The sequence below is a fragment of the Polypterus senegalus genome, chromosome 17, assembly GCF_016835505.1.
Source record: "Polypterus senegalus isolate Bchr_013 chromosome 17, ASM1683550v1, whole genome shotgun sequence".
Lineage (NCBI taxonomy): Eukaryota > Metazoa > Chordata > Cladistia > Polypteriformes > Polypteridae > Polypterus > Polypterus senegalus.
This window is the reverse complement of record NC_053170.1, coordinates 41,765,260-41,792,984: the sequence shown is the minus strand read 5'-3', so window position 1 is coordinate 41,792,984 and position 27,725 is coordinate 41,765,260. Positions and strand designations below refer to the sequence as shown.

General features: G+C 36.0%; 1 protein-coding gene across 1 annotated transcript; it reads right to left on the bottom strand.

Moving 5' to 3' along the window:
* Positions 1 to 25,856, bottom strand: sf3a3 (splicing factor 3a, subunit 3). The gene is made up of 17 exons (XM_039739813.1): positions 25,627 to 25,856; positions 25,440 to 25,487; positions 21,229 to 21,281; positions 20,940 to 21,045; positions 16,020 to 16,092; positions 15,325 to 15,416; positions 15,142 to 15,224; positions 11,478 to 11,616; positions 9,004 to 9,072; positions 8,841 to 8,908; positions 8,497 to 8,604; positions 4,086 to 4,155; positions 3,739 to 3,903; positions 2,791 to 2,901; positions 2,138 to 2,228; positions 577 to 632; positions 1 to 329 (listed from the first exon to the last, which is right to left on the bottom strand). Exons 1-17 carry the CDS (start codon positions 25,720 to 25,722, stop codon positions 252 to 254), a joined length of 1,506 nt encoding a protein of 501 aa, XP_039595747.1. The 5' UTR covers positions 25,723 to 25,856; the 3' UTR covers positions 1 to 251.
* Between the last annotated feature and the right edge of the window lie 1,869 nt (positions 25,857 to 27,725).

The following is a 27,725-nucleotide window of genomic DNA, read 5'->3' as shown; positions in this document are numbered from 1 at the left end:
CAAAATGTAACTTTTCTTTATTGAATACAAGTTTATATACTTGTAAGGTGCAATGAACATTTGAAGAAAAACCATCTATAAATGTTTTGGAAAGTTTATTACATATAACAAATACTTATCTTAAAAACAAATAGAGAACTCCAAATACGAAAAAGCTGACATACTGTGCTTAAAATCTGCCAAAAACAATTGATGGACACTGAATGCCTCTAGTATGTTACTGTGTGATCGTCAACCTCCAGGCCTCCACCTCAAAGCAGTCCTTGTCGTTTTAAGTCTTCATATGTCTTTTTGTTAACCACATTTCCACTGGAGTCTTCATATTCCTCCTAAAAACACAAATGTATTATTGATACAGATAGATAGATAGAGAGAGAGAGAGAGAGAGAGAGAGAGAGAGATATATACAGAGGTGATATTTAAAAAAAAAAAAAAAAATCAAAGTATAAAGACAGCAACCATTTATTACACTTACACTAAAGAGCTAAATTAATGCAATTTTACTTAAATGATTAAAAAAAGAAAATGTTTCAATGGCTTAAATATATTTGTAACGATAAATAATTATGAACTAACCTCTGTGTCTGGTTGCCATCTCTCAGAAGCCTTCTGAGTTTTCAACTTTGCCCACACTATCAAGAAAAACAAAAACAAACACAGAAAGAATATGAACTAAATTGTGAGAGTTTTGGTTAATCCTCCTTTCATGCCAATCCACAACTGAAGACACAGGTTTGTAATGCTGGAGTCCCAGCCTTATCTTTGTACATTTTAGATATATTTTCATTAAGAAAGCCAGAAACAGATACTGTTAAATCAAAACTGTAAGAGCAGTTCCAATAAAACAGCTTAAAGGTAAACAATGTACCAAAGATGGCCTACGTCTTTCTTACTTAAAAAAACCTGTTGAACTATTTACTTTTACTATCAATTATTCGTGAATTATAAAGTGTAAGCAATGTCAAATTAAAATCATATCATACTAAACATATTTCATTGCAAAACACAGTAGATTAACACACTCAGAAAAAGAAAAACTTTTAGTCTGAGTTTAAAAAAAATAAATTAATCTGATTGCCAACTCATTACAAAATCCGATTGCTCAGAGTTCAAACCAGCAGGGAATGTTTTAGCATCTAACTACATGAACAGTGTGAAGTAGAGGAAGGGGAAAGGACACTTAAACAACAAACTTGCTGGCTTAATCCCTGCCCTGAATATTTATATTATATTATATATATATATATATATATATACACACATACAGCAATCCCCTGCTCTATTGCGGTTCAGCAATCGCACCTCCACTACATCGCAAATTTATTAATACTATTATCACTGGGGGGCTCTGCCCTCTGCTCGCCCACCCCCTCGAATGGTTTACCAGATAAACAATTTAAAGAGATTGTTATTTTCATGGGAATTGTTACATATGCATTATTTTCATTTTTACTTTAAAACTTTTGTAAAAACAATATTTGTCCTTTATTTCCTGCCCCGGGCGTGGTTAAATCTTTCTCGCGGCACTTATAACGCTCCCCGCGTTGTGAAGGGTGGGGTCTGAACGCACACTATGCAGAAGTGGATAGATCAGCTACTGGCTTTGTGCTGCTTCTGCCAAGATTGCTGTTCTGTTTGCTCTGTGCGTTCTGAAGGAGGAGGTGGGGGGCGTGTGTGACGGCTGAACGCACGCTAAGGAGAAGTGCTCAGATCTGGTCACGATCGCTTTGCAGATGCCAATCCACCTATAGGGTGGTCCAGATCTAATTATGCACACCCAGATCGTCTGGATGACTTTGATTTATGCGGGGATGATTCCAGTTCAGCACGAAGACGATTCATGTCGTCAGTTCGCACACTTCTCGAAGGTCCGGGATTTTTCAGGTGATTTTCTATGCAATAAACTTAAGTTATAGTGTAATGAAAATTGCATAATTAGATCTGGACCACCCTATATATGATCCTATAAGCCCCCTTAGGTAAAGAAGTCAGTTCAAGAAGCCTACTGAGAAACTGGACAGTTATGTAAAAAGAATAACAACTGTACTGAAGTAGAAACTTAACACATACATTAACTACTAACCTTAAACTGAGATTAACAAAAAAATTAAAAAGAAAACAAGAGAAATATGCTTACATGAAACTGCATCTTCTATTTGAGTGACGTTAGCAAAGTGAGCAGTGTTAGGAATGCCAAGACATCTCATACCATGGGCATGACGCCACTCCTGGAAATAAACAATAAAAAAAAATATTTACTGATCCTTGGATTTTTATAATTTTCTTAAAAATTATGCTTAATGTGAAAATACACAGCACAAATCAAGTTGTAGCACCTGCAGCATCTTTTAACACAGACCTGTTTTTCAACTTCAAACATTATGCATTAAATAGCTAAAACTAACCACTAATTTTGAAGCCTTTCTTTATAATTCACACACCATTCTGTTATTCCATTCCATACACATTCTAAATTTCAATCTATTTTGATATTTTTCTTAATTCATTATGCTCTCTTTGGTCATAATGTAAAATTAATTATCAATTACTATTTTTTTTTTTTTTTTCAATTCTTGTGCTCCTCAGAATTTCTTGGTGAAAACCCCAGAAGTCTGCTTTTTGTATAATATATAATTTAATCCATCTAATGATAACTGGTCTCTTTTTTCTAAAGCTCGTTAGGAAGTGCGCTTAAAATATATTGTAATAAAAATGACATACATATAAAGCAAATGATTAAAGAAAATAAAATTAAAAAAAAAATTAAAAGAGTAAAAAAAAACTTCTTACTGCAAAATGACGCTGAAATGCTTTTGGTCCCCTGTATGTATAGTTACCACAGATTTCACAGTTGTAGTTGATGTTTAAACCATGGAGTTTATACAACCAGTATGGTATAGGCTGAGGAAAAAAAAAAAAAAAAGTTAATGTATTAAAATTACTAATGACAAGTAAAAAATATGAAATGCAACTGGCATGGTGGCACTGTAGCTAATCATCACCTTCTTCTTCTTATGTGCCGCATTCTTTGATCTGAAGGTTGCTAACTATGGCTTTCCTCTTCCCATTACCTTCTGCCTTTCTTTTCATAACCACAAAAATCTTTTGATGTGGACTACTGCTGCCCTAAAGCTCCAGGAGACGGGGCTCACTCTGGATTCTGTCACCATCAGAGTGGAGTCTGTGCACTGTCCCTGTAATCTTGTGGGCTTTTCATTCTTCAGAAAGAGCCCAATATAACTGAGTGAGTGTATGTGGAAACCCACTAATAAATAGTTCCTGTCTTGTTGGGATAAGCCCTGGCTGCTGCAACCTTTACGATTTGACAAAATGAGTTCCATAAACTGAAGAGATATGAAATGCATTTATTATACAGAAAAGTATATAAATATTTCTTATTTCATTACTATAAAGGACAATTGAGATGCTTATTTTAAAAAATATACAAATGTACTTTTAGAGTCTTATATTGAATGTTAACATGTTTCAACAATTCTTGAGAATACAGATATTGAGCCTCAAAATAACAACTTAAAGTGTAAAGTATATAAACTGAACTGAATAATAAGTTTACTGGGGCTTTACTGTGATGTGTACTGAGTACAATGAAAACCTTACTTCAATTTTCCACTCAACCACATGGAATAGATTTTACCGTAACTATGTGCAAACTTTAATAATCTCCAACAAAAAACACACATCAAGCTATTCTGAACACAAAAATAACACTGAAATTACCTTTCCATCCCAACCAAGTGGAAGATTCTTTGGATTGTAAATTATCTCATTATCTTCATCATCACTTTCACTCTCACTAGGTTGCTCTTCCTCTTCTTCTTCCCGCTCTTCTCCAGTGCGAGCCTGCTTACGCTGTACATTCTCATGAGTCAGCTGTCTTTGCTCCTGTTTAATGAAAGTGAAGGCTGACTATTAAATGAGTATTATTTACCATCTTCCTTCTTGAAAGTCTAACAACAATTTTATTACAAATTTAATTCAATTAACTTAGAAATAGAAGAGAGACAAAAGCATTAAGCAACAAATATGAAGTTTAAGAAAAACTAAGAACAGACAGGCCAGCTTACCCCAAGTATTTCTACATATTCATATATCTGAGCTTCAAGGAAACCAATTTCTTTATTTCGTTCAGTATCTCTGGGAAAAAAAGAGAATTTTATGAATAAAGTGTACATAACACTACTAATGTGTTCATAAAATGCAATTTTTATTCTTTAACAGTATCCACTACAACAGTATCATGCAAGGCAAACTATTTTTTAATAAACACAGCAGGGCAATCCTAAACTCAAAATCTTTCCCTCCAACTAACAAACTCAATCCTGGGGACCCACTGTGGCAAGTGTTTGTTCCAACCAACCTCCCTTTTTCATTGGACTCTTAGCCAGATTAAGAGAGTTATTATTTCACAGTTTCTGTGTCTTGGAGTCAATGTAGAAATTACAAACTAAGTTTTGTAGATTCTTATTAAAATGTAATAAGCAGTTATATGGTGAAGTTGAAGCTATATGGGGAATATGTAGGTTTTTTTTTTTTAAGCTGGTAACATTATTTTCAACCTAATTTTGTTTCTGCTTTCCCAGGTGTTCTGGTTATTTAATTGATTATGTACTAATTAGTGAGTCTGACAATGAAGTGTTTGCTGCTTTCATCATCCCGGGTGTCTGCTGTGCTGGTTGTTAATTGCCTCTATTAGGTTTAAATGAAGGGAGCAAACTACACAGGAAAAGGGGAAAATAATAGAAAAACAAGAAAAAAAGAGTTAAGCATTTATAGCTTTAGAAAAAAAATAGAAATATTTCTAAATGTCTTACACATTTAAAAACCATACTGTTGTGTTTTTCTGAATGCAGAATAATGAGAAGAGTAAAAAAGAGCAGCTAATTAAATGGGATCAGTTGTTATCGATTATTATCACCGATAATATACAGACATTGAACCTCAAAATAACAACTTAAAGTGTACTATATAAACTGAACTGAATAATAAGTTTCTGAAAAAAAAAAATACCAGCTGAATCTGGGTGGAACAAAAACCTGCAGCCACAGTGGGTCCCCAGAATCGAGTTTGGGAACCACCGAGTTAAATCATTTGTTAGTTTGATGGAAAAATTAACTGATTTAACAGTGAATGAATCAACTGGTCAGTCCATACCTGTAAACGCATTTGGCTTTCAAAGATTTTACATAAAACTGTGCCTTCAGTTGCAGCCAACAGGTCACCAGACAAAATAAAAGTCTCAATAATTCATTAATTTAAATACTGTAAAATGGCAACAGTTTCAAAAAACATTTCACAAATCACAGGTCTGCATTTTGGAGCTATGCTTACAATAACTACAATAACAAAAAAAGTTTCAAATTACTTTATTGGAACTTTTCTGGTTCTGGCTTTTAGTCTTCTCTGAGTTAACAGTGACTTGCATATAAAATAAAAGGACACATAAGGTGTGCCTGTGGGCCAAGTGCAAGTGCTCAGGGAGTAGAGTCTAGAAATAAAAGTTTCTAAGTTTTGCATTGGAAGATAACTTCTCGGTTTTACAACACATTTAAATAACATGATTAACTGAGTAAATTTAATTTTAGTTTAACAAAAACATGGCATGTGTCAGGGAATCTAGTATATAATAAAACAATATGTTAGGGGTGTGTGTGTGTGTGCATTGTCCTTTAGAGCAATATGATTGGTCAGTATGGCTTTGGAACAACTGGTCAGGTGGGTTTTGATAACACGAATGAAACAGTAAAAGCTAGCATGTGATGTATGAGGAGGAGTTATGGCATAGGAGTCACGCTGAGGGAGTTATATTCAAGAACGGGAATTATAGAACCAGACATGAGGCAAGAAAGGCAAATTGAAAATAATACCAGAGTCTGAGAAGCAGGCTGTATGGGAATGTAAGAGAGGCAGTCAAGTGACATTCAGACACATGCAAATACAGTGGAAAGGCACTAAAGGTACACACAAGGGCAAGATAAAAATAATTTAAAAATATTTGCTATTATCTTTCTTCAACAGGTAAAAATAAATCATGTGATGGCTATGTTAATATTTTTGTTTTTTGTAACATACAGCCTCTTGATTAAAAAGTTAAGAAAACGGTTTTACAGCGGTAAAAAAAAAACAAACAAAAAAAAAACCCTGACATATTTGGCACTGGAGAAGAGGAAGAGCATCCCAGTGAAAGTGATGAACAGGATAATGACATAATTTGCAATCCTAATCAAATAAAAAAAAAAAAGCTCCAAGTGTCACGTGTTGAAATATGTAGTGCCACATTGTCACTGGCATTTTGATGTCTTCATCATATCTCTAAAGCTCCTGCGAAAAAGGAGAAGCCTGTGTAAAAATAAGTACAGTAATCCATCCTCGATCACGGGGGTTGCGTTCCAGAACCCCCCACGATAAATGAAAATCCGCGAAGTAGAAACCATATTGTAAGCTGGAGGGGTGATCACACCCCAAGAGGACAAAGACGCCCCTGGGAATACCCCCGAAACACAGACTACCCTCACATTGCTCCTTACCATCTCACTTGCGCTATAACGCGTAATACAAGCCTCACGCGATACTCCGCTAACTTAAAAGCCTTGCGCAGCGCCTGTCGGTTTTGGAATTGATTGTTTGCTTTTATCTCTCTCTCTGCTCCTAGCGGAACTGTCATCTCTGACTTGTCACGGAGCACGTTTAAGCTCATGTGTTTGCAGTGTTTGAATAAAAATCCTTCTTGTTTCTACGACCTCCTGTGTTTCTGTGCAAATCTGTGACCCAAGCGTGACAATATTTTTAAATGGTTATTTGTATATATTTTAAGCCCTTATAAACTCTCCCACACTGTTAACATTATTAGAGCCCTCTAGACATGAAATAACACCCTTTAGTCAAAAGTTTAAACTGTACTCCATGACAAGACAGAGATGACAGTTCTTTCTCACAATTAAAAGAATGCAAATATATCTTCTCTTCAAAGGAGTGCGCGCGTCAGGGGCAGAGAATTTCAGAGAGAGAGAGAGAGAGAGAGAGAGAGAGCTAGGAAAAGCAATCAATCAAAAAATTAATATGCCGAAGCACTGCGATAAAGCGGGATTTTTTAGAGGAGCGTCCATATCTTCTAAGCAAACAGCCTCTGTGCAAACAGCCTCTCTGCTCACACCCCCTCCGTCAGACAGAGAAAGTGAGAGAGACATAGAAAAGCAAACTATCAAGCACCGTGCAAGAAGCATATCGGATATCATTGAGGAGTTTTAGTTAATACGTAATACATGCTCCGATTGGGTAGCTTCTCAGCCATCCACCAATAGCGTCCCTTGTATGAAATCAACTGGGCAAACAAACTGAGGAAGCATGTACCATAAATTAAAAGACCCATTGTCCGCAGAAATCCGCAAACAAGTGATATATATTTAGATATGCTTACATTTAAAATCCGCAATGGAGTGAAGCCGTGAAAGTCGAAGCACGGTATAGAGAGGGATCACTGTAATATCAGAATTTTACCCTAATTTTAGCAAATGTAAGACAGTTAATTAGCAGACGTAAATGCTTTCTTTTGATCACCACGTGCCTTTTTTGAATGTTTATGCGTTATATAAAAAAACAACAAAGGTAGCAGGCCGCACCTAATCACCAAGTGCTCTTATCTGCTGGCCACTAGACTAGAAATAATTTACGCTTTACACACATTTTTGCAAGTTTGAGTTATTAAGTCAGTTTTATCTTTAAGATTTTCTTTTTTTGTTATTAATGATTCTTTTTGTAAACTAAAAGGTCATTTACTTGGTGGTTTATATTTACGAAGTGCCATAGTGCCAATTAATGCAAGTGATATAGTTTACTTTTTTAACTGCTGAATTGATGTAAACTATTACTGGCTATTTCCTCCATATTAAAATACTGAAATTACATTTGGGTATCATCATTGTACTGTCCATAGCCATGCTGCATATTTGCATTGAATCAGACAATAACATAAAAGTAATGTTTTTCAGGGAGTAATGATAACTAATCTTGTTATAATTTGTAATGGATTACTTACTTTGAGTACCTCAGCTCTGTTATCAATGTATTATGTGAGTATGTGAATTATATATATATAAAAAAAACAACAAGGAGGAAGGGCAACAGTTTCTGCTTAAATGCAAATTGAAAAAGTAGGCACTATTCTTGGGTTGACTCCAACAAGATGAGAGACTTTATTTTTGATTCCCTTTTTATGCATATTTTAAAACATTGATATTTCTTTATTCTAAACCCACTGATGAGTGAGTATATACATTTCACTGGAATCAACAAGGAAGAAAAGCAGCAAAGTAAATATATGATTGACATCAACGTTCTGGTTACATTATTCTGCAAACAAAATGTATTTACCTAAATTCTTACTATTAAAAATCATATTTAATAAAGTAAAAGTAAGGCTGTTACCATAGTAATATATATTGACTGTTCAACAATAGAATTATTAATATACATCCTTACTTCTTTGGTCCTTTAGACTTAGGATTCTTTGCAAAGAGTGAAGGATCTAGAGATTCCATTGACTTCCCCTTTGTGCTGAACAGACGCTGAGCCCGCTCTTCAAGCGTTCTAAAACATTAATACATATTTCAATAAAAGGATTTTAATTTTTAATAACATATTCATTTTGATTAATGGTTTAGATAAATGAACAAATAAGTATACCCAATATACCACAAAGGAATTAAAACAAAAAAAACAAATCAACAGCAAAAATAAACATAGCCACAGATCTACAAACTTCAAAACCTTACAAATGTGAAGAAGACAGGAAACATTTCAACTTTAAAACACAAAGCACTTACCCTCCACATTTAAGATTCAAAGCCATTAAAGCCGATTTTAATCTGTCCAACCCCAAAGAAGCCAATTCCTAACAGAGAAAAAAAAAACATACATTAAAATAAAAAAATAAAAATAATAGGGAGAGGGAGTTAATGTTTTGGTGCTGACAAAAGATTGACTTACCTCCCAGGATGAAAATGCAGATAGATCTAAATGAGCTCCAGCATGTGTCAATGCACTACTGGTTTCTTTCTGTTTAGAGAAGGAAAAAATAAGTTTTGGAACAATTTACATTATGACCATACATTTAGTAATCATAATGCAAGCAGTCTAAACAACAAGCCAAATGTATTAAGGCATCACATTCCAGCAGATAAAGGGATGGTAATGCCACTAGTCATTCATACAAATAATACAAAGCTTGATCTGTAACAGATGGATGCAGAGCAATTTGTATTTAAATGTGTTCATATAATGGTGGTAGTCACTCAGTTCATGATAATGCATTCAACATATACAAACTCTGACAAGCAAACTTATCCTAGCAGCCACACAAACCTGTTCAATTTAAGTAATGAATAAATTAATGTGAAAAAGGTGTTTTGAAAGGAGAAGGAAGTTAGCCAGGGGGTTGGAGGAAATGCACAATATTTAATATAATAGTCTAGGATTCAAAACAAGGATTAACAACAAGAATGTTGCATGAAAGAAGCACATGAAGTCATCATGTCCTAATAGGACTGTTTTTTGTTTTAGTATAGTGTTACCTAAACATAAATTTAGAATATGATTAGGGACCAGGGTTTGTACACTTCAGATTCTAAGACTTTTTATGGCTTTTCCTGTACCAAAAAGCACAACAATTCAGATTTATGTTACGCTCCTGTTCTAAATATCCACAGCAAAATTACATGAATGTGACAAGAACACATATAAACTCAAAAATGTGGCCTACTTAAATTGATGAATGCTTACAAAAGCTGACATAGAGGCTCACGCTACCCAGAATAACAGTTCAGTTATGCACTATTTAAGTAATTTTAGGCTGGGCTACTATATTTAAAAACAAATGTAATGTTTCCTGGACAATGAACGTGACACTATAAATGTGGTGTGCACAGAGCGAGCGGGCTTGTGACACCGTTTTAGTGCGTGCAAGTAAAAGATACAAAGAAAAAAAATCACGTTTCATTTGAACGCTGTTAACAAACACATCCCTTTAAAGCTCACTTAAAAATACAGAAACTTTATTACATTGGGATGCAAATGATCCGATACTGAATATGCAAATAAATGATCATAAAAAACCAATTTTGGCATATTTTAGGTAGGAAATTGTTGCAGATGAAAAGTATGGGGTATACATTGGAAAGGGAATCCACACACACTACATGACTCACTATGATCTTATTATCATCAGGAATTATTTCCTAAAAAGGTTATGCACATCTTTGTCATGGCTTGTATAAATAAGGCCATAACGTTTACCACCCAGAAGATTTGAGATTTCAGACATTTCACTTTTAGTCACATATGAAGACAAAGAAAGAAGTAGTATCACCAGACATATACCCAACTAGAGCTCTCACTAGTGCTACTGCTGGCTAATCCACTGGCACTTAAAACAACTGGCAATACGGTGGTCAGATGTGACGATAGTCCTGTAAACAGTCCAATAAAATTCTAAACAGAATTACTGGCTTTCCTGCTCTTCTTCAGTTCACAATGTTTACTTCCTTTCATCTGGCTTTTCAAAGCAGTCTCAGTCATAGACCACAATATCAAATTTCTTCATAAAGTAATGGCACTTAGCCATATGCTAATTTGATTTATCGTGTTGAAAGCCAATCTTTGTAGATGGCATTTTCCAACCATTTCAAGTTCAATGCAAATTTTCCTGGAATTTTGACTACTTGTTAACGCTAACTCAACACTGTTACTCCAACGGGCAGGTTAATGGCTACTACAAATCTATAGCAGTTCACTCTCGCTCTGGCACACACAAAAAGCAATTCAAGGTGATATTAATGTGTGAGTTTAGTTGGGAAAATATCAGATGTTTAATCTCATGAGATGCGATTACTGGAATTCACTTTAATATTTTCTATGAATTTTAGGTCTCATAAAAAACGTATTTTTTACAATGTTAAGGACTTTAATTTGGCTTGTTAATTTTTCCTGACCTTCCAGGTTTTCCAGGACCCATATAAATCCTGGGGAACTCAAATTTAAAAAGATGATAAGCAAAATGCAGGCATACCGTTCCACCGCTAACCCAAAATGGTAAGAGAAGCTTGTATGAAACATGCCTTTATATTAAGAATGCAAACATTAACAGTCTTTATCAGAGAAATATAAAAGTAAATCGAAAATCTGCTTTTTCAGGGAAGATGTTCACATATTTGAAATGTTAGAGCAACAATGGCCCAAAACGTGCAACTATTTGTACTCATCAAAAGAAAAAAAAAAGATTAACATAAAACTTTCAAATCCAAACTATTTCAATGTTTCTGGCACTTAAGCAGCATCAGGTGAACAATAAGAAACGACCCTGGATAAGGTGTGCCAACCAATCTCACGGCCAACCATGTACTAGTTTCTGCCTATGCCCGAGTAGCTTTACTGAAGAGATTAATATTTTAACTTCATAAACATACTGGCCATCCAGGGAAAGTGCCATTCTCCCACTTCTTTTCAAATTCATTCAAGATTTTTTCATACAGTTCATTTTGATCCAATAAGGGTTTGACTCTGTCTGTGTAGTCCTGGAGGTATTCCAAAAGCATTTCAAGATACCTAAAAAAATAAATAAATAATGTGATTTACACTAATGTCAATGTTATTAGTAAAGTTAAATCACTAAAATTATATACAAGTACACTGTCAAAACATTACTACTCCATACATGGTCAGTGCATTGCCATAAAAATATTCATACATAATTTGTTTGACACAAAGGAAGCCTGCATCTCTCAGAGTTGCTTTACGACCAATATAGCACTAGTCCAAACATAAAACCGGATTTAAAATGTAACAAATATATCTACTTCAAAGAGGAAAATCTTCCATTTTTAAACAATATATGTTTTGCATTTTAGAGGCATGGCAGGAAATCAGGAATAATTATAAAATAAAATGATTCTACCTTCTGTCCAACCAAAATTATAAACTCTTAAAGCAGAACAAGGGGCCAACATATTCTACCTGGGGAAAAAGTCAGTTTCATACCTTACTGGTTAGCATGTACACATAATTATATACTGTGGGGCATTTTATAGTCATGTTTCTCCCTCTGTAAACTGTCATACAGTAAAACAAAGACTATTTTATTTTTTAATTAAACTTAATAGGAGGCACAAGCTAAAAACTGACACACATGAAGACTGCGTAAACTGGAGATAATCTGCTATGACTGATCTTGAGATGAGTGACTAAGATATATGGTATAGAAACTTTAATTTTGCTTCCTTTCAGTACAGGTAGAATGACTTGCTCTCGGCCATTGTGAGAGGCACTTGACAATCAAGTCAGTTCTGTCACAACAGCTTTATTCTAGAGAAACCAATTGAGGAGGCATTTATAGAAGATGCCCCATGGATGTTTTCCAATGTTTTCCATGTTTTTCTACTAAGCCCAAAATGAAGAAATTATATCTCTAAGATACTACAGGACTATTTAGTATTTCTCAGTAAGATCTTGAGATCACTGCTGGGGACATACAAATTTGGACTGCCCTATCATGTTATCATTACAAATCTTACTAAAACAAACCAGTACAGAACAAGATGAAAGGTATGGGGAGTGGTAAATTAAAACAATTACACTTTACAAAGCTTCAGCTTTCTAAGTTTGTTTTCAGAATCTCACTTTAAAAGAATACTATACCCCAAAAAAAAAAAAAAATTTTGACCACATTTCTCCAGTTTTAGCACTGTTACATTGGTTACCCATGTCATTTAGAATTGACTTTAAAAATGCTACTAATGGTTGACAAAGCCTTAAATAATCTTGTCCCGTCCAATATTTCGGAAAGTCTTTCCCCTTACACTCCCAAGTCACTACCTCAGATCTTCAAATGAAAGCCTGCTTACAATTCTAAGAGACAACCTAAAAAGAAGTGGTAAGGCAGCCTTTTACCGTTATGCACCTAAAATCTGGAATACTTTACCAAAAGAAATTCACAAGGCTAATACTATACAACAATTTTTAAAAACTGATAAAACCCATTATTTTAAAAAGGCTTTTTCGTAGCTACATTTTAGTTGTATCCCTATTAGACTACAGGTATATGGGCATTGAATTATCATTTGCCTCTGGGTTCTGCAATTCCATACTAATCTGTACTATTCTCTGCTGTCTTTTCCAGTTCTACTGTAGTGGGGGATCTTCGCCGCCGCCACCACCACCACCACCACCACCACCACCACCTGATCAACGTACCATGCTGCCCCCTGCGTTCATGGTTTGAAAGGCAGGTGTCCTAGCTGTCCACATGACCATCATCATCAAATTCTTCCATGTGAAGCCTATAAACCACGAGGGCTGATTTAGAACATCTATGCTAGGTAGAATGCCCAGCAGGGGCTGGGCAGTCTTTTGGCCTTGGAAGCCCTGCAGATTTTTTTTTCCCTCCAGCCTAACTGGAGTTTTCATTATTTTTTTTTCTTCCTGCAATCCTAGCCATCTGTCTTTGTTACATACTGTACTAGCAAAATACCCGCGCTTCGCAGCGGCGCAGTACTGCCTTAAATTTTTTATTAAGAAGAAAATTAAACCTTTTTAAACTGAGGGAAAATAAACCAATAATTATTTGTTAAGGATCTCTTTGTATACCACGTTGTCAGTTCGGCCCTCCGGTTGTAATATGACCAAGTTGTGCGCCGAGCTTACTCTTGAGCATGCAACGTACAGTTGGCCATGTGAAAAGTCATCTTGTCCGAAATCTCACAGCTTGCATTGCTGCTGCCATAATCGGTTTGAGCTTCATGGTTTGTTTCAATTACGACAGTATTTGCAGGACTTGTGTTGAAGTGACATTCGGCATCCGTCATGCGTTGTAAGCATACAACCAGTTTCATCGATAGCTTCACATCCAGCTTTTGAGAGTTTAAACATTCATAAACATCAAAGTGTCCACTACTGAAATCATCACCTGTGAATCTAAGATGTTTAAGAGGCATTGGCGGTTGTCGAAAGGTGTAAAATATTTGGCCATTTCAGTACACTTGAAAGCGACAACCGATCAATTCAGTGGCAGCCATCAACTCACATGCAGAACCATAGGTGAAGGGCTTAAGCATTTCACTCTTATAGTGCTCCAGTGTAATATAATTATCTCTTGTACCGTAATCAGTCCACACTTTGAACCTGTCCCAGTCATTCAATACATAAGACACAATGTTCCTCCGGATATCAACAGTGAGCCTGATATGGCCGTGCAATATGTAACACAGAGAATGGAAAAGGCAGGTGCCATCTCCAGGCATGGAAACCACTCGGTAAGTGACAGTTCTTTGATCGATGGTGATCACCTCGATAGACATGTTAATGGGGGTAACGGCTGGAACGATAAAGGAAATGGGTATCTGAAAAATGTAAATTAAGTCTAAAATACCTACACAATAACTATAATCGTAATAAACAAACAATAAAACAGCGGAGAAGCCGTGGATTAAATAAAAAGGCTTTAGTTATCAGCAGGGAGACGTGAATCCCGTGGCGAAGCAAGGAAGGGAATGTAGAGACCGGAGCGACAGACGGCCTTATATAGGCAGGCAGCCAACAACGTGGGAGGTGTTGGGATGGGGGACCCAACGCCGCCTCACGGTGACCGAGCTGCAGGCTATGGACGATATATGCGTAAGTAGGATTCAGTTAGCGTTGGGAACCTGCGTACCAAATTTCTTTAAGATGGGCCCATAAGTAACAAAGACCGTTGAAAAGTTCAATATGGCGGCCGACAGTGGTGTCATACCACCGAAATAAGTACGTACATTGGTTTCAGTTAGCGCAGGTAAGCCGCCTACCAAATTTATATTTATTTAAGGCAGTACTTTGCCGCTGCGAAGCGCGGGTATTTTGCTAGTGTTTTTTATATATATATATATATATATATATATATATATATATATATATATCAACTTTCTTTTTATTCCATCTTGTAAACACTTTGAGCTACACTGTTTGTATGAAAATGTGCTACATGTATTACAACAGTACTATTTAAATTATTTGTAGACAAGTATATACTGAAGACAAACAATATAACCAAGATAAATAGGTTGTACAACCTATTACAAAAATAAAATTCATTAAACTTACTTCTTATATTCTGCATTTTTCCTTTCCTTGGGAATATCAAATAACTGATCAAATGTAGAAAGGTATGTAATGTATTCAAGTTTCTGGGAAAAAAACCAAAATGAAAAACCTCAAAGATCAAATAATGAGTGATATAAACTTTTAGAAGAATAATACAAGTTTTCAGAAGTTAGAAAAATGTACCTCTGCTCCTTTCAGGTTAATGAATTTCAGGTAACAATCATGAAGATCCAAGTAACGACCGTAACCTTCTTCATCTGTAAATTCTACTAAATCTGGATGTGAAAAACATTGTTGTAGAAATTATCATCAAGAATCTAGGTTTGTTAAAATTATTAAAAAAAAAGCATGACCATGCATATTTTTGAAGTGGACGCAGCATAACCAATGTCACTCAAATTTGCCATTTTAGTCATTCTTTTGTACATACGCAAACAAGATGCTTCCATTAGAAGGGCCAGATTTACACGCAGAGAGACCCTAAGCTATAGGAAGCTGAAAAAGCCCTATCTGGCATATGTTAACAGAGCATGAGGGTGTGTAACAACTGAAGAATGTCACAGAGATGCACAAGAAACCCAGACAAGGGATTGGGAAAGGGCCGTTTTATTAGAACTTTAAAACAGTGCCTTTAATTATTCAGTTTTAAAGAATTTATTAACATGAAAATACTGCAATTTTGTTCCCAGTGACCGAAAGCATTTAATTTTTTGACAGCTGTTCCTCTGAAACTTTACAGAAGGGCTTGATTTATGGATAAATCTGAAATAATAAAATAATTTCCTTGGGTTAACCAAGATGTTTGCACAGTACTAGAAATTTCCTTCACAGCTTATATGTAAAACAAATGACTCCAATTGTTAAAAAAAAGAACATACTTTGTGCTTCTTCACTGACATTTTCTCTAGCCTTTACAAGTTCTTCAAATTCCACAGACATTGGAACACAAATCTATAATTAAAAACATTTAAAATGTTAAATAATGGTTGAAATAGAACACTTGTAGAAATGCAGACAAAACCTCAAACTTTAAAGGGATGTGATCTGCAACATAGTGGTATTAGTGAGCCTTAAAATTCACATAGCGGATTCAAATCATCTGATTCAATTTAAAGAAACATAATGCATACAGTGGTGTGAAAAACTATTTGCCCCCTTCCTGATTTCTTATTCTTTTGCATGTTTGTCACACAAAATGTTTCTGATCATCAAACACATTTAACCATTAGGCAAATATAACACAAGTAAACACAAAATGCAGTTTTTAAATGATGGTTTTTATTATTTAGGGAGAAAAAAAATCCAAACCTACACGGCCCTGTGTGAAAAAGTAATTGCCCCCTTGTTAAAAAATAACCTAACTGTGGTGTATCACACCTGTGTTCAATTTCCGTAGCCACCCCCAGGCCTGATTACTGCCACACCTGTTTCAATCAAGAAATCACTTAAATAGGAGCTGCCTGACACAGAGAAGTAGACCAAAAGCACCTCAAAAGCTAGACATCATGCCAAGATCCAAAGAAATTCAAGAACAAATGAGAACAGAAGTAATTGAGATCTATCAGTCTGGTAAAGGTTATAAAGCCATTTCTAAAGCTTTGGGACTCCAGCGAACCACAGTGAGAGCCATTATCCACAAATGGCAAAAACATGGAACAGTGGTGAACCTTCCCAGGAGTGGCCGGCCGACCAAAATTACCCCAAGAGCGCAGAGACGACTCAACCGAGAGGTCACAAAGACCCCAGGACAACGTCTAAAGAACTGCAGGCCTCACTTGCCTCAATTAAGGTCAGTGTTCACGACTCCACCATAAGAAAGAGACTGGGCAAAAATGGCCTGCATGGCAGATTTCGAGGCAAACCACTGTTAAGCAAAAAGAACATTAGGGCTTGTCTCAATTTTGCTAAGAAACATCTCAATGATTGCCAAGACTTTTGGGAAAATACCTTGTGGACTGATGAGACAAAAGTTGAACTTTTGGAAGGCAAATGTCCCATTACATCTGGCGTAAAAGGAACACAGCATTTCAGAAAAGAACATCATACCAACAGTAAAATATGGTGGTGGTAGTGTGATGGTCTGGGGTTGTTTTGCTGCTTCAGGACCTGGAAGGCTTGCTGTGATAGATGGAACCATGAATTCTACTGTCTACCAAAAAATCCTGAAGGAGAATGTCCGGCCATCTGTTCATTAACTCAAGCTGAAGCGATCTTGGGTGCTGCAACAGGACAATGACCCAAAACACACCAGCAAATCCACCTCTGAATGGCTGAAGAAAAACAAAATGAAGACTTTGGAGTGGCCTAGTCAAAGTCCTGACCTGAATCCAATTGAGATGCTATGGCATGACCTTAAAAAGGTGGTTCATGCTAGAAAACCCTCAAATAAAGCTGAATTACAACAATTCTGCAAAGATGAGTGGGCCAAAATTCCTCCAGAGCGCTGTAAAAGACTCAATGCAAGTTATCGCAAACGCTTGATTGCAGTTATTGCTGCTAAGGGTGACCCAACCAGTTATTAGGTTCAGGGGGAAATTACTTTTTCCACACAGGGGCATGTAGGTTTGGATTTTTTTTTCTCCCTAAATAATAAAAACCATCATTTAAAAACTGCATTTTGTGTTTACTTGTGTTATATTTGACTAATGGTTAAATGTGTTTGATGATCAGAAACATTTTGTGTGACAAACATGCAAAAGAATAAGAAATCAGGAAGGGGGCAAATAGTTTTTCACACCACTGTATTTGACTCAACAATTTCTTTATTACAGTTAAGAAAAAATAACCCTGAATCCCCAATTCATAAACAGCCCAGAAATTTATATGCTTTTGATTGATAAACATAACTTTTGAATTTCTAAGTACCACTAAAGCTACTGAAAAACAGAGATCAGACATTATTAATGTTGCAATTGGCTATTACTGCTTGGAATGACCAATTTACAATCTATTATTCAAATAAGACCGCAAACCCCCATGCTCAGCAGCCATTACTCCAGTGTTGAGCAGATCAGAAATACAGGATTTGTGTCATGGATGATTCAAACATGTAGTAAAAGAGTATTTTTTGTGATTAAAACAGCACTGTACTTTCTGAACCACTGCTTGACACTACAGTAACAGACAATATTCTCACAAAAAATTGGTTCTGGAAAATAACACCCTGACACTTACTACACATGTGACAGTAAATCTGCAGTTACATTTTTGAAATCCAATTCATATCATAAAAATGGCTACAAAGTAAATGAAAATATTGATGTATATGCTCATTATGCACAGAACCGGAATGTCAGTAACTTTGCTTTTTTAAAGCTGTACTCATGGTATAGGATCTTTTAAAATTTTTATATCTATTCACTTCACCCTTATTCCATCCAGAATTATGCTAAGTGAAAATGTAACATTTACTGTTGGTTAGGGAAAACTGAGCATCCTCTTCAAATTTAACAAACATGTCAGATACTTTTTTTTTTTTTATATATATAAATTTTAGATCATGTAAATAAATCTAAAAAGAGTAACAGTCTTCCGGCTGATTCATAATTGTCTCCACGCTTAGCATTATGCAATTCTCAAAATGTTTATCAGTTTTGCTCCTATCTACAAACTAGGCCTTGGATTAAATTTTTCAAAAGATTTTCAAGAAACAAGATAAATAAAATGTTTACCACCTTGATGAATGGCTTTTGCTAGTTATATATGATACTGGAGGTTAAAATCTCCACAGTCTAAACACTTGCTATTTTTAATACATCCATATTACAGGGTTCTCATTTGCTCCTTTAACAATCTTTTATATGAATTTTCCTACACTGCAAGTTAATTTAATTAGGTTATGGATGCTAGGGTAAGCACTATAACCCTTTTTGTATAATTGGATAATACCTTCTGGTCTTTACAAATTCACCAAGTAATGTGTGATTTCGAAATAATATACATTAAGAATTTATTTAATGTAATGACTAATTTATATTAGTCATTTTGGGTTATCCAGTAAAAGCACTTATTTGCTATTATCACGTTTACTTCTAAAATCACTTGTCTTGCTGTAATTGCATTATTAGGATATTTCATGAATATTTCAATACAAAGTCATGATTTTTACATAATGTTAGATTATAACCTTTAAAGTAAACCAGGTTTTCATAAACCAAAAATCTGTAGCTTGTGTGTGAAACAATGAATTCAGGTTACATGAACAGACATCTACTTATTTGTAGTCTGTTATTTTCATGGTCAACTGGACATGAACTTGATAATTACCCAAGTATTTTTGGTTGTTTCCCTTTAACTCATTGTCACAATGACCTCACATAGCTCACGCATATCACTTTACCATATTAAGTTACAATGGAAAGAAATGTGTGAAACAGAAAATTCCAGTTATGCGGAGAACCTCCTACTCAATTATAGACTTTAATTTTCAAGGTGAACAGGATAAGTAATTTGGGAGTTATTCAAGTATTTTTGGTTCGTTTTCCTTTAACTCATTGTTACAATGATCTTATGTTGCTCACACATATTGCTTTTACCATATTAAGTTACAATGGAAAGAAGGGTATGGGACAATAAATTCTAGCCATGTGGAGAACCTCTTACTCATGTATAGTCTGTAATTTTTATGATTACTTGGGCATGTAATTTAGGAGTTATTATTTAAAAGTGATTTTGGTTTGTTGCCCTTTAATTCAGTGTCACAGTGATCTTATACTGCTCACAAATACACTATGTGTTTAGAATCACATAGACATTTTCATTGTTGCAGATGACCCTGGAATTTGTGATTTATTGTTGATTTGATATATTTTGTTAATCCCCGAGGTGAAATTGTCTTTTCGCATGACCTTTGGGGGTCAGCTTGGCATGTATTTAAGGAAGCAGCAAAATGTGATCATGTAATGCATCTGTTTCTCAAACTACAGACGCTGATGTACATATCATACTATACAATTGTGTATCTCAGTCTTCTACTTCTTTTCATATTCTGGCTAGATCCAGTTAGACCTCATCTCTGAAGATGGTACTGGACACCTTTGAAATCTTCAGTTTCTTGGTAATCTGTCACATAAAATAATATTAATTTTGCAGAACAATAGATGGATGTGTTTCTTGAGAAAGCTGCCATCATTTCTGAAACTGGAACTGAACTTTAGGAATGCCAGTATCTTGAAACCCATAGAAAGACAACTGACTTGCTCTACTGAGCTTAACATGTTTAGGCTATACTCACACAATTGCAAAGATTTATTTAATAACCGATTAGCATTTAAACATGACTAATTATGGATAAGCTAATAGAGTTCACCACTAGGACACTGTAGTATTGGCTGGTAATAACTGGGCTTTGCAGTCACATGTGAATATGAAACTATATATCAGTCATTTCAATCAATAGCTATTTGGAACATTAGTCATGTTCTGGCTATATTTTTTTAAATCAGTTTAGTGGTACCGCGAGGAAAAAAAGTTTCACTTTTTATCAAAAATGTGAAACTTTCTGGGTGATTCCAAACTTCTGACCACTAGTGTATATCCTTTAACACATAAAGAAACAAAAATGTACTGTTATTATTAAAAGAATCTGTCTAAACATGCCAAGTTGGTCATAAAACCAACATTTTTCAAAAACAGTTTCTAAAAGTATCACTGAACTTGCCAAGAGGAGTCACGCTTTGAAAGATGCTCTTTATCTTGTTTTGGTTCAAATGGCAGGAAATGAAGAATGTGACCAAGCGTGGTAAGTTAGCCCTTAAAAATAATAACAGTAACAAGAAGGAAAATAAAAATGGCAGTACCTCATTGGGATGTTTTCTATGAAATTCTTTTATATGTTTCAGCCGATTGTAAAATTCAGCAAACTCATTTGGCCCTGAAATAGCATTCAATTCTTCCTTTCTCATTCTAAAAGCAAAGACAATTTCAATTAGACAATTCATTATTTCAATTTGTTAACAACTTGCAAACTTAACATCTTGATTTCTGCTAAACATCAACATGGGAAGGTGAAACCAAGGTTTAACTGCAACTTTTAATATTACACTTTTCTATGAAGCAAAGCAAATTTGAAGCTTGATGAAGACTTACCCATCTTTGTCTTCATACATATCTCTTAAATTTGCACACACATCCATATATCGCTGGAAAAGAAAAAAAGCATTCTTTTATCACTTGTATTAAATTAGGGCTGCCATGATTAATTGACTAAAAAAATGTATGTTCTTAATTGACTAGTTGTCCCTATAACCCACCCACATTACGTGCCAGCATGCAGCAACTCTCTGTACTGTTTTTGAGTATGCTAATCATGGCAGCAGTTGCCCCACTTTAAATGGAACACGGATCCTGCAAACATCAGACAAAATTCTCCTCTGTGTGGGAGTATTACACCCAAAAACCTAAGACAATGTTAACTGTGTAAAATACAGCACTAACTCAATGAAGGTTAGAGCCACTGTATTTCTACGGACAGAAAAGGTAAATAGTCTGCTAATGTCATTGTCATTTACCACCATTATAACTCACAGGTGCACTGAATTAATGTCTCCGTACATATGGTAGCTAAATATGACAGACTTGTCTTTTGCATTTACATGGGCTCCAAGGCACTGGGATCTCTGACAGAATCCTTCAGCAGTGTCAGTCTGTAGCTCTTCTGTTGGCTCTGGTGTGACAAGAGGTTGCAGACATTCCCAGAACACACATTTCATGCACATCTTTCTGAATAGTGGACTTTTCCAGTAGGTACTGGAAATGTAAGGAAGAAAAGGATTCCCCAGTTGCCAAAAACCTTAGGAAGAAAAATAGAAATAGGGAAAAAAAACACACACACACACACAAGGTGTGACCCAAAATTTTTTTGACGAGTTGTTTAAAAAGAGTACTGTGCATTACATCTAGCGGCCGATACCATAACTATGTAGTACTATGCTTCATGTGCTGTCGTACCGATCTCCAAATGATTCCTGATCATTGAATATTGGTAAAGAGATAGTTCACTGGATTGTAACTGAAGACTTGAGATTTGTTCTTCACGCCTTGACCACAGAACAGAAAAAAAGATTGCGTTGTTTACTGGCAGGATCTTCTTTCAGTGGGGCAAGATGAACTTTTTGCGAAAATATCATTAACGGTGATGAAACATGGTGTTACGCCTACGATACGGCCACCAAACGAAAGGCATTTTTGAACAGTGGAAGAAATTCAGTGTGCACTGACAAGGGAGCTTAACAACATTTCAAAAACTGCTTTCCTGGAGGGCATGAAGAAGTTCAAGGAACGTGCAAAAAAGTGTATTGGTCGAGGAGGAATGAATTTTGAAGAATACAAATAAATTATGTTCATATAAGAAGTTATCTGTGTTTTATAACAGTTTGTCTAAAAACTTTTGTGTCTCACCTTGTGTGATTCCACAGTTGCTAAAAACCTTAGGAAGAAAAATAATAGAAATAGGGAAAAAAAAATATACACACACACACACATTTACACATATTATCAATAAAATAATATTGATAATAATGGAGAATTCAAAACCGTTTGTAGGATTGTGCTAATGACGTAACCTTAGCTACTATGGATTATTAATACATTGCCCACCTCAAAGTGACAAGTAGCCTCTCTTTAGGGCTAACACTGATTTGCATATGGGTTGACCAGCGTGTAATATGGTGTTGTACCACCTGCAGTAGGCAATCAAAACTCGAAACTGACATCCAACAGTACTTTAAGAACTTATACAGAAATCGTCAAATTTCTTCACAGGTTAAACAAAAGCTTCCTTTCTTCAAATGATGTGCAGTCAGAGGATGAACCCAGTAGCAGTGGGGATGTCTTCTCTGCCTACGTTGCCGTATAAGGATTTTTAACACAAGGAGGTCAAGGTTCAAGTTTAATAAAGCCAATGGATCCATATTTTGTGAATCCAATAAAAGATGAACCTCTAACCCCACAGGTTAAAAACACTCTTGACTTGCATGATAACTGACATGCCCCAAGTAGGTAAACTCACAAAACTACAATCTGGGTTACAGATTGGCATTTAACAGAGGCAACAAATGCTATGTCATACTGAAGTCAATTAAGCGCCACTACAAAATGTAAATTAAATGCCTAGGTTGCTCAGAGTGCATTAATTTATCCAAGATTTGAACGCCCTTGTGGACAGGATCTAAAGCTGTCACCTCATGTGATCTGAAAGAAGACTATCAGCAGTTGTCAAAACTGAGCAGCAGTGACATCCTGTATAAGCACAGGTCAGTTTTATAAAGTATATTTCGGTATTATCTCCAGTTATTAAATTGTAAATACAGCATATTCAATAAGCAATCTAGCTGAATCAGTAAGATGTATTTTTTAATCCAGCAGAATTGATACAGTTGCTCCAAACTGAAAATGACTTTGCAGCATAGCAAAAAACAGCTAGCTGTCTGCTGCTTGAAAGTTGGCTTTTTCTAAAAAAAGAAGCACAATGTCTACTGTAATTTAGACCATGCAGCTCATCAAAATACTGGTTTTAAAATTTAAAAGGATATGCACATCTTAAGTATAATGATTATGGGCTATTCCCACATTCACTCCAAGAATACTCCACCCGAAAATGACATTGTTTTTAAATGGTAATATACCCTGTTCACTTTGTAGTGGTAGGCCAAGAACAATCTTTAATTTCATGTTTTTGTAGAAAAATGAAATGTTGAATTTTCAAATTCAATGAGTTCCACAGGTGACCAATGCAGGACAGTGCCAAGTATTGTGAAAAATGTCCATGGGGGAAAAAAAAAAAAAATTCTCTCATAACTCATGTCACACAATTCACATCTAATATCCTTCTCTGCATATTTTGCTGAAATAGTAACACTTATTTCCTGAAATCTCCACACTGAATGCAAATAGGGAAGACGTCATTCTCACAACGTTGGGCGCTTGAATTGAATATCTGCCTCTCCGCATCATTTACTGGTGAAAAAACCTGTCAACAATTTAAACCCACATCATTGTGGAAATGACGTTTTTGCTGCAGATATTCAATGGTGAGTTTTGCAGAAGTACTAAAAAATACTTTGGCAAAAAATGCTGCCAATTTGCACGTTTTGACCATACAAGTTGATAACAGACACGTGGATTATGCTGTACCAGTTGCATGAGAATTTTATTTTCCAAAGGATGTTTCCACTTTGCCATTAGACAGAACTGGTCACCATTAACTGTCTATTATGTCATAAACTGTTTTCTCTCATTCTGTATGAAAACATGACAACACAGATTCTGAATTTGAGAAATGGATTAAGGGTGACTCAAATAACAGTTATGTGGCATTGCACTTTCCAGAAGAACAGTGCAGGACACCCCACTCCACTCCACTTCACTTGAGAAATTGTTAAACACTTAAATGAGTTGAATCACTACCGTTTTGGAATTGTTAGTTAGTTAGTTTTACATGGTATTCAGAAGCACACATTTGGACTTGTACCTAGCTTCATGTGTCAGCTACTGGCTTTAAAACACTGTTCAGTTGAAATTGTCTATTCTCATTTGAACCTGGTGAAGGCAAAACAGACAAATAAGCTGTGTCGTGACACTGAAGCTGTCAGACTAACAGCAGAAGAGTACATTAAATATCAAGGCACTTGCTGCTAGACTTGGAAACTGCCAAAATCTGTCACTGTGGACGTTAACAGTGGAAGGTGCCACAAATTATATTGTAAGAAACTGGAAAAGTATAAACAGAAAGATGAAGATGTTGACTTGAGGAAGATCAAGATGAAGAGGACTAGAGTGCGGGGGAATCCTGCTAAATGCTTTGCTCCCAAGCTTGAATATATGTGGCAGACGTGTACTACCGTTGTATTTAACTGAAACAGTGCGTGCATTCCTTATTAAACAGGTCTATTTGTTTCCATTACACAGTCCTGGTTATTCCTAAAGTTTGGATGGCAACACCGAGAATATCGCAGACGTCCTCACGACGCTGCGTTAGAAAAACGCGTGTGTGGGAAATAGATAGACGCTTCTTAGAATAAACTGCACGCTTATCGCTAAAAAAAAATCAACGAATACAGTAAATGGATTTGTAACAAACAAATGTAAAAAACGTATGCATTTACATGTATTTGCTTAGCGGACGTTTTTATCTAAAGCGACTTATAAGAGATCATCTTAATCGAGTAAACATCGGTCTGGGTGACCGTTACTTTAAAACGTGTTGAAATAATTAAGTGATTTTATACAACAGACTCTGTGGCAGTCTTAAAAAGAAAAGATACTGGCAGATTAACCAAAGAAAATGCAGGAGTACTCACATCCAACATAGCCCTTGTGAGATGGTCGGAGTTTATCTGATCTCGCAGCTGTAAAATAAATGAAGAAAAAAAATTGAGTAGAACTAATGCACGTGCTTCACATTTTAAAAATCAGACTTTTATGTAGTGTTATCAGGCCTATGCGCGGAGCAAGTGTAGAAGAAAAAGTTGCAAAACGCAAACGTACCGTCGTTTTTTTGTGAAGCATTTCTTTTGTTTTGGCATCCATTAATCTTTCTTTTTCTTCATGATATCGCCTTTGTTGTTCCAGAATAGTTTCCATTGCTCAGAAAATTTTAACCAGAAAACCTAACTGATCCGATCATGAAAACAGTCAGCTCAGCTTGGAAATCTGTGTTCCGCCGCACACAGGAAGTTCAGCGAGGCCTTGTGCATCACAAACTGCTTCCGTACAAAAACTATACTTTACAATACAAGGTTCCCGACTATAACTGCTGTCTTCTCGTCTTTTTTCCCCGCTTGAAATCTTGCATGTGTATTACTGCCAACTACTGGCTATAAGTTGTAATGTAAAAAATAGTTGCAGGATCCGATCATGCATTTCCAAAAATAAAAACAGAAGACACAAAGAAGCCCGGTTCTGTACACAAAGATTGTTTTTGTTTTAAATTAGTTAGCGTAATTGTGCAGTTCTGAAGCTGGATTTTAGAAGATGAAATTGAACTTATATCCAATGGAAGAATACAATGCAGTAAGAAAAAAACAAAGGTTCAGTTGCCTTCTTTACAAAAAATACACCGGAAATGTCCACAATGTGATGATCTGGCACCCTGTCTGGGGCTTCTTCCTGCCTTGTTCCCGATACTTGCCAGTCAGAACCAGGCACACTATTTTGCCTGGGGGCATATGATGCTGGTAAGATGGCCCTGTGAGCCTGCTCAGGATAAGCAGGTTTAGAAGAAGAATGGATGGACAGTTAACAGTGTAAAGCAAGCTCAAGAATGAATTGCACTGAGAGCACAGAGTGTTTAATGTTCTGATAGTGTTATGAATTTTACTTCTTTACATCTCTAAGACCATGTTTCCTGGGCTGGTTATACTAAAACTGTCATTATTTTTTTCTCCTTCATCTCCCTCAATTATTGGAGTACAGTATGCTTTATCAACATAAAGCATGCAATTGCAGGACGTTTGATTCTAGGGTCACAAATTCACTATTAAGTTAAGTTCAGATTCTGATGCTATGATGTTCAAAACGTTGAGAAAAGATGTTTTTAGGCGGTTCTTTGCATGTGCCTGTGGAAACCTATATATGAGGATAACTTCAGAAATAATAGACCTATCTTTTTTTTTTTAAATTGCTTCGTGTTTGTCTTATTACAGGCCCCTGGCCTCTAGTTTTTGGTACAGTTTGGTCCAGTATTCATCCCCATATCCTTCAAAACAGTTTTACCTACTGTGTGTTCAATGTTAATTGCAGTAGGAATTAATTTTTGCAGTCCGAGCCATTTAGTCATAGGTCCAGCGTTGGCAGGGTCATCTTAATGTACGGGCACAATGGGCACTGGTTGGGTGCTCCAGAAGCATAGGGGCCCACAATTTTTCTGATGCCTATGTATGTTTCTGTTTTGCTATCAAAACAGAGGCCCCAGTGCACTACTTTGCCCAAGGGGCCAATGATGCTGTTAAGACACCCTGGGTCCAGGTCTATTGATTGAAAAACGTTTTGCACAAGTTGTTTTTGAGATATGTGATTTATTTAAATTTACATGTACACAAAGACATTTATAAGTGAAGATTGTGATGAAAAAGGGTCCATGGTGGTGCAAGTTTTTAGTTAAAAAGTTTCAGGGTGGGGCATCGGTGTGCAGTAGCATTGCAGAACAGCTCCAGGTGTTGATGAAGGAGTTGGTGAGCCCACATTCACAAGCAAACAGTTCTGCCAGTTTCCTCATTACTGCTCTGGGGTATTTAATTAGCACCTACACCCACTTAAAAGGAGCCTGAGAATGATAATGAGGGAGGATGAATGGAAATAAAACCAAAAAGTAACATCGGGTGAACAAGTCGTCATAGTGGAGAGGAGGCAAAATGGTTGGAGGTCGCACAAGGGGGCTAAGAAAATGGTGCTTCATGTGGTGTCCCTGCTGAGCAGTCTTAAGGAGTGAGGACGTTGCTGAAGCCTCCTAGCGATGGCTGGACTTGCTGGTGGAGCTGGAAAAATGTGACAGCAGCTGTCAGAGTCTCTCCAGTTGAGAAGAACAGAAGGGGTGAGCTGGGGAAACTGGGAGAGAAAGGTGTGCTAGACTGGCTGGAGATTACAAC